The 13,376-nt window shown below is 45.8% G+C and overlaps 2 protein-coding genes across 2 annotated transcripts in view; one reads left to right on the top strand and one right to left on the bottom strand.

Moving 5' to 3' along the window:
• LOC126213515 (poly [ADP-ribose] polymerase tankyrase-1-like) overlaps positions 1 to 13,376 on the top strand; it is a 586,304-nt gene that overhangs the window by 134,460 nt on the left and 438,468 nt on the right. The window lies entirely within an intron of this gene.
• LOC126213513 (uncharacterized) overlaps positions 1 to 13,376 on the bottom strand; it is an 84,151-nt gene that overhangs the window by 70,042 nt on the left and 733 nt on the right. The window contains exon 2 of the mRNA XM_049941345.1: positions 2,610 to 2,865. Within this exon, the coding sequence (XP_049797302.1) occupies positions 2,610 to 2,865 (256 nt within the window). The remainder of the gene's footprint in view (positions 1 to 2,609; positions 2,866 to 13,376) is intronic.

Here is a 13,376-nt window from a genome sequence, read left to right as displayed (position 1 = left end):
TGTGTATGACGGAGACATAACCATATTTGACAGAAAATGAAACTAAGTAAATGAATTATCGTTCGATCATCGACAGAGCACGAAAATAATATCACAACGGAAACATTTTCCCAATGTTGTGCAGATGTTACGAATTTAATCACAACCCATCATATCTCAGCATAAGAACATGAATCCTAGTCCGTGATTATGTAAGTAGTAGTTGCAGAACATCAGGAACGTTTTCCTTTATGATATTAAAACGGCATTATATGCAATTGGAAATTTGTGTATGTTCAGTGAACAGTACACATATGCCTCTAACAGCAATAACAACACTTGGGTGGCGATCGTAAAACGATCTTTTGTAGAAAGAAAGTAATCTACCGATTATGGTACACCATTTATGAGTGAAATTAAAAACGAACAAAGTGTGCTTGAAGTCGCCAACTACAAAGTTATTTCCCACCTGATGCTTATCATAGACGAATTAAGTGTTGGCTAAAAGTGTACAAAACGCAGAGCTTCTGGAAAGCATGAACTAATCTCATCAGAAGAAATGCTATGCCTCCACTTATTTGAGCACAGAGGTCGCTTTGGAGGGCTGGATGCCGTGCTGCAGGGGAGGAACCAGGCGGTCACGTGACGCTCCACCGTTGACGTCAGTGGTGACGGTGAGGTGACAATCCGGTGTGTACGTGCCAGTCGCTCGCGTGGGATCAGGGCGGTCACCCGCGTCGACGTGGAGATGTCGAGAATTGGCAGAAAGGAATTTTTGCGTTTCGACATGTCCACGACCACACCACTACTAAAGTTACACGATCTGTTGGTCTATCAATGTGGACTGTCCAAGTATCTGCAACGAATGGTGAACCACTCGTAGTGATGTGAGGCAGTGGCGTAAAAAGATCCCAGCCGACAGGGCTGTTGACGAGTGTCACTCCAAGTGACTGGCGATCTCTTTCAAACCGGACGCAAATTGCCAATGCCTGGCAAAGCAGCTCCATCTGAACCAGCTGCCTAGCAATCGTTCGGAAGGCGGCTGCACAGACTCGACATTTGGAGTCAGCGACCGCCGCTTACACAGACACACACAGCTGCGGGTCTTGAGTGGGCCAAACCACACAGAGACGGACAGTGGCTGGGTGGAGGTGCGTCACACGAGTCGCGCGATTTCGCCTGTTCTGAAATTATGGCGATTGGACTGACGACCTATAGAGGATGTAGTTCAAGCCACTGGTGGTTCCATGGTGTCATAGGGGTGTTTCTATCACCGCGACTTGGATTCAGTCACTACGGTCAATGTAAACCTGAACCAGCACGTTTATTTCAACATTGTCGGTGACGAAGTGTTGCCCTATTCTCTGGACTCTTGCGTTGTAGAAGATGACACACACAGTCGTGTTCCCAGGGCTGCGTGCATACACTCCCGGTTTCACGAACACTCAGGCGCCCTACAGCACCTCGAGGCGACCACTAGAGAACCCTGTCTCAGAGCCGCAGACGTTGTACGGTACTGTCTGGAACAGCAGCTGAGACGTGGCAGCCGGGATCTGATGCATCAGTGGGAGGCCTCGGGCAGATGCTGCGTATCTGAAGAAACTTTCGGAACTCTCTTCCCCGCCGAGTTGAAGTCTTCGAGGCTAGAGGCGGTAATACTGTGATGCCATTTCATGATCCTTGAAGCAAAAGTTGGCTTGAATGTGACTGTCTTACTATAAGTTAATGATGTATGGAAAGAATGGGAATCATGCACCAGCTAGTTGTACTTCACAAGTTTATTCGAATCCTTACCTAGGTTTAAACAGATATAAACCTTTCTTCCTTGGAAGAAGTAGTAACGTGTGTAAACTTATTGTGTGAAAAGAGAAAACAGGTCATAAAGCTCAGTCAACACTAAAATGACCCATATAAATGCTAAGGTATAGCCACATGGCTTAATGAACAGTAAAGCAAGGTAAAAGTGTGAATAAACATCTGACGTGCCACTGGTTGGCTGTTCGATTCCTATGGCTTCCGTAATTTTACTGTTACTGGCTGCTGCCATTTAGAGATTTTAATTACGTATATACAGCAAATGTTGTGGAGTATTTTGTAATCTGGTGGTGCAGGGTGTTGACTCTATAATTGCTTGTTTCGAAAAGTAATTAATTTAGCCACTTGCAGTGTTTATTGTTCTCTTTTGAACTGAGTTACAACTAACAACGACATCGAGCTACTACTGTTGTCATCTCAAACGACACATACGGTTGGGAAATAGGGATATAAATTCAATTTTAGTAAGGCTAGCAGTCTCGATCGCAAAAGCTTTTGTTGTCAGTTGCCACTTTCAGTCTTTGACTGTCATCATCAGATCATTTACTGTCTGCTGTAGCGATATGCGGAGACAGCGAGCGGAGAGAGACGTATGCCACGAGGCACATTCCATTGACTGCTCGGTGGAAAGTGTCAACAGAAGAGGCGGCGGCAGAAGCTATTAGCGCGCTTCCTCTTTGGGTCTCACAAATGTGCCCTTATTGACAGATAGTTAGTATCGCAAAATAGGAAAAGTAGGTGACAGCATTGAGAATAAATTTAAAGAAATAATTAGTTGTACGGTTAGTAGTAATGGCGTCGAGTGGTCTACATACCTCGGTACACAGCGGGAGTCGATACAGTCGTCAGCGATCAGGCAGTCGAGCTCCTCGAGGACTTTCGCGGTTTGGCGCCACGTGAGGGGGCGGAGCTGCGCCAGGAAGCCGGCGCACCACCCTCCCTCCCCCGCTCCACCTGCTGGCGGCGGCGGCAGTCCGGAGCCCCAGAGGCGGGCTGCCAGGCGCCGCGCAGGTGACCACCTGGTGAGCGGCTGCTCCGGGCTGTCGCATATTGTGAACCCCAGTGGCCAATCTGCAAAACGTTCTTCAGTCACCTCGAGGTCTGCACTCTGACTCACGAGCTTCCACGGGCTACTCATATGCACATCAGTACTAGCAGCTACTGAAAGTGAAACACTAAGAGAGCTGCAGCGAACGATAATCGACACGGCGTGAGGTGTGCTGCACACTTTTACAAGCAAAAGGCCAACAAGTCAGCCGACGGTCAGCACGGCGGCCACTGCTGCGGCTCCCCTTGACGAGGAAGCGGGAAGAGCTGCGCCGACAGTACAACACTGGACACTGTGCCGTCATTCCGTATGAGCCGAGGTTCTGACTGCAGCATCGGTGTGGGCGGTCCGTGCATCGAAGCCCTGAGCAGAGCGGAGAATGCCACGTTGCACTCTCGCCCATCTCACGGGGAGTCACTCGGTATACAATACGTAATTGGTTACACTGATCGCAGCTGTTACATTTCTGAGTCCTTGAGGCAGCTCACTTGCGATATTTTCGACATCCTTTCAACAAAATAATTTAATGTCGCATGTCAGCCATGCTGTTCTGCTCCAGCACCGCTACCACAGGAACGTGCGATGTACCTGGCTAGGCGCAGACAGTAATATTTAAGTGAAAATCACACTTATCGTTAACTGGTTTGATTGGCGAGATTGGGAATAAGACTTATGGACCCGTGCTCATATATCTTTGCAGAACGCCAGAGAAGAAACAGTCTCACGTTGGTGTCAGAGCTGGCAGTGCGGGGCCGGAGAGGAGACTCCAGGCTGGCCGAGAGGCAGCTGGGGTGCAGGCGGTAGGGCGCTCCAGACTGGAGCGGCAGCCGGTGGGAGCCTTTCCTGGTGACTTCAGATCTCCAGTCCAGGCTGGGCCGTGAATGACGACCCCGGGCATCCTGTACTCTCATCTCCTGGAGAGCCGCACACTTAGCCCGTCTCATCACAGTCTACCCGCCAAGTACTGCGTCACAGTAAAATAACTGCAGCCTGAAAAGCTGGAATTCCCAATGATCTAATCGGCATACCACTCTCCTCTCGCTTTAATCTCTGGGATCCGCCTCCGAGCTGTATTTTCCTCTTAGCTGTAGCCGTGTTTACCCAGGGTATCTCGTTAGGTAAGTAGCAGAGGCGCTGCCATTCGTTGTTCTGTACACTTCCGAGGCCGTAGTTGCACTTCTGTCCCTTTGTACTTGTGTGGGAACGTTCAGCGCTTACGGAGCAGGGAGAAAACAAATGTAATAGCTAAGTACTCATCAAATGTTGAGATCATTTTAGAAATAATCGAACTGAAATTGTCGACCGATATGCAAGTGCGGTTGACATACGGTTCCCCGCCGCAAATAAAGCAGCAATGAAGGCACTGAGTGGCAGAGAGTGGCTTTGCACTAAAAAGCGCTGATCTGTTCTCACCTGCCAGAAAGTTTACGGCAGAATCTCTGGACACACAAAAGGTATTCTGCCTGCTCATTCCCTCACGAGGGACTCACGTCTTTTTGAGCAAATGCGCGATAAAACCCGCAGTGAGTTAGACTGCAAAATGAAGCAAAAGGAAAGAAGAAAGCGTAATGTCTCTGTGAAGGAACAGACGGTCAGCCCGCGCAGCTTCACTCGTCAGATCCGCTTCGCTTAGGGAGTCCAGCTGAGGCTACCTCGGCGGTGAGCTGACCTCGCCGGTAAACATTCTAAAAGTTCCGTACCTGCTCAGTGAGACTGCTAATTCTGACGACGTCTCTCGCCGTCGGTGTGGCTACCGGGCTGTAAACATACAAACAGTCGCTTCTGATGGGACTGTGGGCAGCTGCTACTGTTAACCGAAAAATTTGGATGCCATTGCTGTATGTCTATTGTAATTAACCACTGCGAACGTTTGAGTAATGCACACCTGATATCAATGAACGTAATTGACTCGTACAGAGGGAAGTCCACGCTCCTGACCCAACACGGAGACCTCCGCCTCGTCGTGTCTGAGGGCCGACTGACTCACTTGGCGCTCTCCGTAACCTGCGACGTAAAATTGTACGACTCGGTGTTTCTCGTATATCCTCGCGAGAGCTTGTCCCCGCCAATTGTGTAGCGATACCTGAAGCTTCCCGTACTGGAATAAGGCCACAGTTACGGCCAATGCCTCAGGGACTTTCCCTGACAATTTCTGTCACGAAAGGAAACTACTCCTATTGTGATTAAGCGAAAGTGTGCTTACGGCCGACTGGCGCGCCTCCTCCACGTACTCCCCGACCTGTGTGTCTGGCTGCAGGCAGGCCGGCCTCCCACGCAGCGGGCCACGGGCCCCACCCCCGCACTGGGCGACTCGCGCCGCGGGCCGCTCGCGTTCTCCGGCCGTGGGAACACACTCCGCCACAGCCTGGAACCTCCGTAAGTCTGGAAACTCTACAAGCCCCAGAAAAGAGCTGGTTGTGCAGATTACAAATGAATGTAACAATCGTCCACCGTTTCTGCCTCGTATGAGATCATTTTTTCTGCATCTTTAATTTTTATCGTGTGATATTTTATCTTGTTCAAATAGTAAGTGTATGACTGAAAGCATTTCCTGGGATTGCCAAAGTTCACTTTCTCTTCTCAACCTCCGCGAGTAAGTTTATGGGCATTCCTACAGCAGACAGGAGTGATGGGAAACATTGCCAGTAATATACTGGCGGAAAAAAATAGCAGCGCAAAAAATATAATTAGTCTGAAGTAATGAAATTGCGGGAGTACATTTCTCTAGATGAAACACCTTAAAGCTTCGAAGGGCATTATGAAATTCAGAGGCCGCCGCCTCAGCTCGAGTTAAGGCAAGCGTAAACAAGCCGAGGTAAGGCATCCTCCAGGTGTGTTAATGTTAATGGACGTAAAAGCAACATTTGCATTGCCTGCTTCACTCCTACCAATAACCCATTTTGTTTTCCGTGTTTGCTGTTAGCTAAGGGTAAAGGCACAAGCTGTACATGCCTTGACATGTCAGATCTAACGTCCTTCGACGCCCCACATTTTGCCTACCGTGCTAACAAAACACTGGCTGCAGATGCCAACAGGGGGAGGGACTGGAGCTATCAAATGCTGTCGACAGCACGAGGCTACGGAGCGTAGCTGAACTGCTTAGTTGACGAGTAACTCACGGTAGTGCTACAGTGCTAATGGTGTTGATACAAAGCAGAGCAATGGCAACGATAAACAAAGCAAACATAGCGTTATATCTTCAGTAACAGTAGCCGAAGTTGAGACTCCGTCAGAAAGAATCCCAAGAAATTTCGCTGAGTGAGAAAGAAGTGGCGGATGAAGGATTAGCCTTTCTGCAGATGAGTCAGTGGAATGTGTGGTGTCGTGCCAACAATGTACAAAAGGCGTATAGTGTTGATGATACGTGCACGGCAATAGAAAGAAAGTGTTACTGAAACAGGTGTGGTGTAGTTCATCGACACTGTCGGACAGGGAGCCCCAGTTCCCGTTTCCAGTGAAACGTACTGAAGGACAGTCGTGGTACTAGGAGTTGGTACTAAACGTAATTTTGTATTTGGAAAACCATCCGTGGTATAGGAAAACAACAATCACGAATATACACTACTGGCCATTAAAATTGCTACACCAAGAAGAAATGCAGATGATAAAAGTGGATTCATTGGACAAATAGATTATACTACAACTGACAGTGATTATATTTTCACAGAATTTTTGTGCATAGATCCTGAGAAATCAGTACCCAGAAAAACGACCTCTGGCCGTAATAACGGCCTTGATACGCCTGGGCATTGTGTCAAACAGAGCGTGCCCATGCAGCTTCAACACGATACCACAGTTCATCAAGAGTAGTGACTCGCGTATTGTGACGAGCCAGTTGCTCGGCCCCATTGACCAGACGTTCTCAATTAGATCTGGAGAATATGCTGGCTAGGGTAGCAGTCGAACATTTTCTGTATCCAGAAAGGCCCATATGGGACCAGCAACATACGGTCGTGCATTATCCTACTGAAATGTAGAGTTTCGCAGGCATCGAATGAAGGGTAGAGCCACGGGTCGTAACACATCTGAAATGTAACGTCCACTATTCGAAGTGCCTTCAATGCGAACGAGACGTGTAACCAATGGTACCCCATACCATCACGCTGGGTGATACGCCAATAAGGCGATGACGAATACACGCTTCCAGTGTGCGTTCACCGCGATGTCGCAAACACGGATGCGACCATCATGATGCTGTAACAGAACCTGGATTCATCCGAGAAAATGACATTTTGCCATTCGTGCACCCAGGTTCGTCGTCGAGTACACATCGCAGGCGCTCCTGTCTGTGACACAGCGTCAGGGGTAACCGCAGCCGTGGACTCTGAGCTGATAGTGCATGCTGCTGCAAACGTCGTCGAACTGTTCGTGCAGATGGTTGTTGTCTTGCAAGCGTCCCCACCTGTTGACTCAGGGATCGAGACGTGGCTGCACGATACGTTACAGCCATGCGGATAAGATGCCTGTCATCTCAACTGCTAGTGATTCGAGGCCTTTGGGATCCAGCACGGCGTTCCGTATTATCCTCCTGAACCCACCGATTCCATATTCTGCTAACAGTCATTGGACCTCTACCAACGCGATACGATAAACCGCAATTGCGATAGGCTACAATCCGACCTTTATCAAAGTTGGAAACGTGATGGTACGCATTTCTCCTCCTTACACGAGGCATCACAACAACGTTTCACCAGGCAACGCCGGTCAACTGCTGTTTGTGTATGAAAATCGGCTGGAATCTTTCCTCATGTCAGCACGTTGTAGGTGTCGCCACCGGCGCCAACCTTGTGTGAATGCTCTGAAAAGCTAATCATTTGCATATCACAGCATCTTCTTCCTGTCGGTTAAATTTCGCCTCTGTAGCACGCCATCATCGTGGTGTAGCAATTTTAATGGCCAGTAGTGTATTTTGAAGAAGTTCGCAGAAATATGACCGTTAGTGCATAAGCAAAACTACGGTTATTGAACAGACAAGTAGCACTTGTCACAAAAACTGATGTTTTCGCGTTTCGAGGATGCTCGATACAATTTATGGGATGTAGATGCTGGTGACCTACTACGTCATCCACATCAAACTGCGCGCGACATACATATACTGATTTCAAGAGAAGCAGAGGATGCTTGCTTAACGTCAAACTGTGCTACAGAATTGTAGGACAATGAAATTTCAAACGAAGCTTGACGATGCGCAGCATACTACGGAATCGGCCCAGAAATTTGTAGGGGCGTGTTCAAACTTACCCTATCGTTGAGTAAGGAATTTGTTTTCAACTGCAACCAATCTGCATTTGAAGAGGAAACACATATGAAAGGGACCCTGGAAATTAAAGGTATCAAGAGAATTCTGTCAAGATCATGGAATATCAATTCGTATACAATTAACTGACTCTTTAACCGGGTGGTAAATATGCTGGAACGCTATTCATTGCTCTGCAAGAACTAAGAGTTGCTTTGCGCCCCTTGATTCTTTCTCATGTGAGTGACTTTGGCAAGGGCAGTAGGGGATATTTACATCATAGCAAGCAAGAGTGGGAGAACGGGCGTTAGATAACTGCAACTGTGGTATGAACACTGCATTTGGGTAATAGCTCGTCAAAGTAAGTTGCTATTGTTTGATTCGTAGTCTGCGTATAAAAGTCATACTCCTAAAGAACAAACTATCGCTCCTGGAAAGTGTGTGACATTGCAGTTCATACCACCTGGAACCACCAGATGAATTCAACCTCCACATGTTTATCTTTTCTGTGCGTATAGAACATATTATAACACTACCTGCAGCAACGCTTTAAAGGACAGCCAGTTTCACGATAAGCTCCACGACAGGCTGTTTCGCATTCGGTTGCACGCCATCACTTTCCTTCAGTTCTCGTCACCCTGTTACTCCAATGTGATTTCTGTATGCATTCTTCAAGAGTGGATGCCTTGCACGCTTCGTAGCTGCCAAGGAGCTCGTCTTTGATCTCGATGGTGCGAACCTTTGTGATCATTGAGACGCGCCATTTTTATTCGGTTTCCATGGTCCAAGTTAATGGTTTGTTTCTAACATTTCTTGGATGTCGACGATGTCCATTTTGTGAGGTGTAATACATGCACCCCATAGAAGGTTGATCTCTGCGCATCCCAGACTCTCGTTTTCTGTGGACATGGTGCGTCATCACCAGTTAATATTTTTCTGGTCATAATTTTCACTTTCGAATAAGCCTTACTAAAGACTGTTCCTGCGACGTCGCACTTAATAGTTTCCTAGTAAGTCATCTAACAGAGAAGTTTAAGAAGCGTGGGGAATCTATTGGACATAAGAATGCTTTTTTAGCATTATCAGTCGTTGGAAAAACAGAAATCATGCAACATCTTAGCTTTCAGGCAAAATACAGAAAGTCAGAACGGCGATATAAGACAAACTCGCAGTGAGTCTGAACTTGCGCTGCGTGTACATGATGAAACAGTACAATCTAACAATCCTAGAATACTTAGGGAACGGGTAAACTTCACTTCCGCGTCAGCTGCGGATGTGAAAGAGCACGTGAACAAGTCTGCTGTCTTTTAGGTGCACCCAGTGGTATGCAGAAGAATTTATTGGACTGTACGCTACATGTGTGTCTGGACGAAGATAATGCAGAACTAGCGAAGACAGATTTTGTGTCTCTGTTAGCAGATGAAACATCTGATGTAGCTTCTAAATTTCAGTTACTGGTAGTATTTCGTTTTCTGTTATCTGCTGAAGAGCCGGTTGAAAGATTTTGCATGTTTTCAAATCAATCGCGTATCAGTGGTACCTCCTTGGCTGATTCAATTAAAGATGTACTCGCCCATATTGTCCAAGAAACGAAAGAAACCGTAATATCTCAAATTTATGATGGCGCCAGCGTCATGCTTGACCATCATACAGAAATCCAATCAACTGTAATATAAGGGCATAATTTCGTGTATTACGTACATTGTTATGAACACTCACTGAACTTAATTTTTGCCCAAGCGACAAGTCGAAACAAACAAATGAAACCGTTTCTCGGAACTACTGCGGAGGTAGCAATACTTTTCTGTCATTCACCTCGAAAAGTGGCTGTTCCAGATGCAGTTGTGAAACAAAGAATCCCACATGGATCAGCCATTACATGGAACTTTAAATCGTGAAAAGTGCTCACAGTTAATGAGAACAGAGAGGACACTCCAGAATGTCTTAAACACATTGAAGATACCAGCAGCCAGACAACAAATGTAAATAAAACATGTCGTCTAAGGGTAAAACTCTATCACACAAAAATTTCCTTTCGGTTAGGGATATCTTATAAAAATAACTAGCTGACAAACCCAGCAATGTACAGGTATTCATTTGGCAATTTTCTATGAGAAATGAAAACAAAAATTGAACTATGTTTTTCTGTAATATCGAAAAAATTTCATTTATATGTATTCATGAAAACTTAAAATTACGAAACAGTCGCACAAAGAAATATGCATAATTTCGAGAAGTGTAAGCACAGCTTATTTTCATGTCTGGACCGCGATTCTGTAAACGTCTGCATAGACTCTTCGCAGCCCTACAGGTCGCTAATGTTTTCGCCTACAGCCGTTTGCGCTTCGCAGCTGAAAGATGATGAAAGCTCTGCCAGGTATCGGGGATTTCTCTTAAGTGGACTCGACTCTGTGTGTGTCTTAGCTCTAACGAATAAATGTATTAAAATTTCATACATGACGCGGCATTTCTTCACACAGCTCATCACTCGTGACGCCACATCTCCTGGTCGTTGCGTCATGCAATGACACGACTTTGCAGGTACATTCCCTGGTGTACGTCGGTACTGTGTGCAGAATGTGCTGCGAGCAGAGGTGGTAGGGAAGAAATAGTAAATTTAGACGTCATGCACTATGAGGCAATTTGTCGTGCATCTCTACATCTACATCTACATCTACATCTATACTCCGCGAGCCACCTTACGGTGTGTGGCGGAGGGTACTTATTGTACCACTATCTGATCCCCCCTTCCCTGTTCCATTCACGAATTGTGCGTGGGAAGAACGACTGCTTGTAAGTCTCCGTATTTGCTCTAATTTCTCGGATCTTTTCGTTGTGATCATTACGCGAGATATATGTGGGCGGTAGTAATATGTTGCCCATCTCTTCCCGGAATGTGCTCTCTCGTAATTTCGATAATAAACCTCTCCGTATTGCGTAACGCCTTTCTTGAAGTGTCCGCCACTGGAGCTTGTTCAGCATCTCCGTAACGCTCTCGCGCTGACTAAATGTCCCCATGACGAATCGCGCTGCTTTTCGCTGGATCATGTCTATCTCTTCTATTAATCCAACCTGGTAAGGGTCCCATACTGATGAGCAATACTCAAGAATCGGACGAACAAGCGTTTTGTAAGCTACTTCTTTCGTCGATGAGTCACATTTTCTTAGAATTCTTCCTATGAATCTCAACCTGGCGCCTGCTTTTCCCACTATTTGTTTTATGTGATCATTCCACTTCAGATCGCTCCGGATAGTAACTCCTAAGTATTTTACGGTCGTTACCGCTTCCAATGATTTACCACCTATGGCATAATCGTACTGGAATGGATTTCTGCCCCTATGTATGCGCATTATATTACATTTATCTACGTTTAGGGAAAGCTGCCAGCTGTCGCACCATTCATTAATCCTCTGCAGGTCTTCCTGGAGTACGTACGAGTCTTCTGATGTTGCTACTTTCTTGTAGACAACCGTGTCATCTGCAAATAGCCTCACGGAGCTACCGATGTTGTCAACTAAGTCATTTATGTATATTGTAAACAATAAAGGTCCTATCACGCTTCCTTGCGGTACTCCCGAAATTACCTCTACATCTGCAGATTTTGAACCGTTAAGAATGACATGTTGTGTTCTTTCTTCTAGGAAATCCTGAATCCAATCACAAACCTGGTCCGATATTCCGTAAGCTCGTATTTTTTTCACTAAACGTAAGTGCGGAACCGTATCAAATGCCTTCCTGAAGTCCAGGAATACGGCATCAATCTGCTCGCCAGTGTCTACGGCACTGTGAATTTCTTGGACAAATAGGGCGAGCTGAGTTTCACATGATCTCTGTTTGCGGAATCCATGTTGGTTATGATGAAGGAGATTTGTATTATCTAAGAACGTCATAATACGAGAACATAAAACATGTTCCATTATTCTACAACAGATTGACGTAAGCGAAATAGGCCTATAATTATTCGCATCTGATTTATGACCCTTCTTGAAAATGGGAACGACCTGCGCTTTCTTCCAGTCGCTGTAAACGTCTGCATAGACTCTTCGCAGCCCTACAGGTCGCTAATGTTTTCGCCTACAGCCGTTTGCGCTTCGCAGCTGAAAGATGATGAAAGCTCTGCCAGGTATCGGGGATTTCTCTTAAGTTTACTGTTTATGACGTTATGTGCCCTGAACTATGACAGATGAGTAGTTATTACGCCCACAGCAATTCATTTTTGGCGGTAAGAGATGTGTGTAGGAAGTTTGGTTGAAATCGGTTCAGGAGGGGATGTGGTACATCTGCAAACCACACACACACACACACACACACACACACACACACATATATATATCCATTTTTATAAAATGTATGTATGCCCTACGTGAACATCTAGTACAGCCAATTTCAAAAATATACCACTGGTCGCGTCTCAATAAAGCAAGCAGCAGCATCATTCCGAAACGAAATTTTTCAAATTAGAGACAATGTTAATGATATCACAGAAGAAACAGAGGTTTCAATTCTGCAGCCACTTGTTGCCCTCTAATTTACTCAAACACCACTTCTTTCTTTCATTGAAAAATTAGTGTCCTGAAAATGTGCTATCTGCTCTTACGCAGTCCTATCAATTTTTTAAGTAAAGTTGAGTTAAAAACAGAGCTACAGACCATTTATTCTCGAAATATGTTTCAAGAAAAAAAAAACGCAGGAGCCCTTATAAAGTTTGTCATTGAAAATATTCTGCAAGAACCTTTTGGCGACGTCAGGAATCTGCTGAAATCAGCGGCTGCTGTCCCATGAGAAGCTGTGAAGCAGAGACGTGTTTCCGCACGTTGTCGCGGATCAAACAGTTTCTTAGAAGTACCAGAGATGAAGATGGGCTGTCTCATCTTGCCATGCTATCTATTGCAAAGAAAACGATTCACAGGATTCCAAATTTCAATGACAGAGTCATAGATCCATCACGATAAAGGAAAGGAGGATGGTCTTTTTCTATACGTCTACAGCCGATTCAACCCTACGTACGTTTTCAGGCTCATTATAAGGTAATTTTAGAACTACAAAAATATTTTCCTTAATTTAGGAAATTAAACAGTTCGGAAAGGTAAGTTGTACAGCGCAGTGAAGGAAATGAACTCCGTGCCAGCCACTTCAAGCATCAGCCACCGATGTCTGTGCTGTACCGCTAAGGATACGTCCTCTGCACCGCGATGACACAACGGCGAATGTTAATTTCTGAAGCGCAGAAAGCAGTCCACCATTTTCTCTTATCACTCGGAACTTTCCACTCCTCATTGTGCTTAGCAACGATCGAA

The sequence above is a fragment of the Schistocerca nitens genome, chromosome 11 (assembly GCF_023898315.1).
Source record: "Schistocerca nitens isolate TAMUIC-IGC-003100 chromosome 11, iqSchNite1.1, whole genome shotgun sequence".
In the NCBI taxonomy this organism is placed as follows: Eukaryota; Metazoa; Arthropoda; class Insecta; order Orthoptera; family Acrididae; genus Schistocerca; species Schistocerca nitens.
The sequence above is the reverse complement of the archived record's forward strand: the minus strand, read 5'-3'. Positions and strand labels throughout refer to the sequence as shown.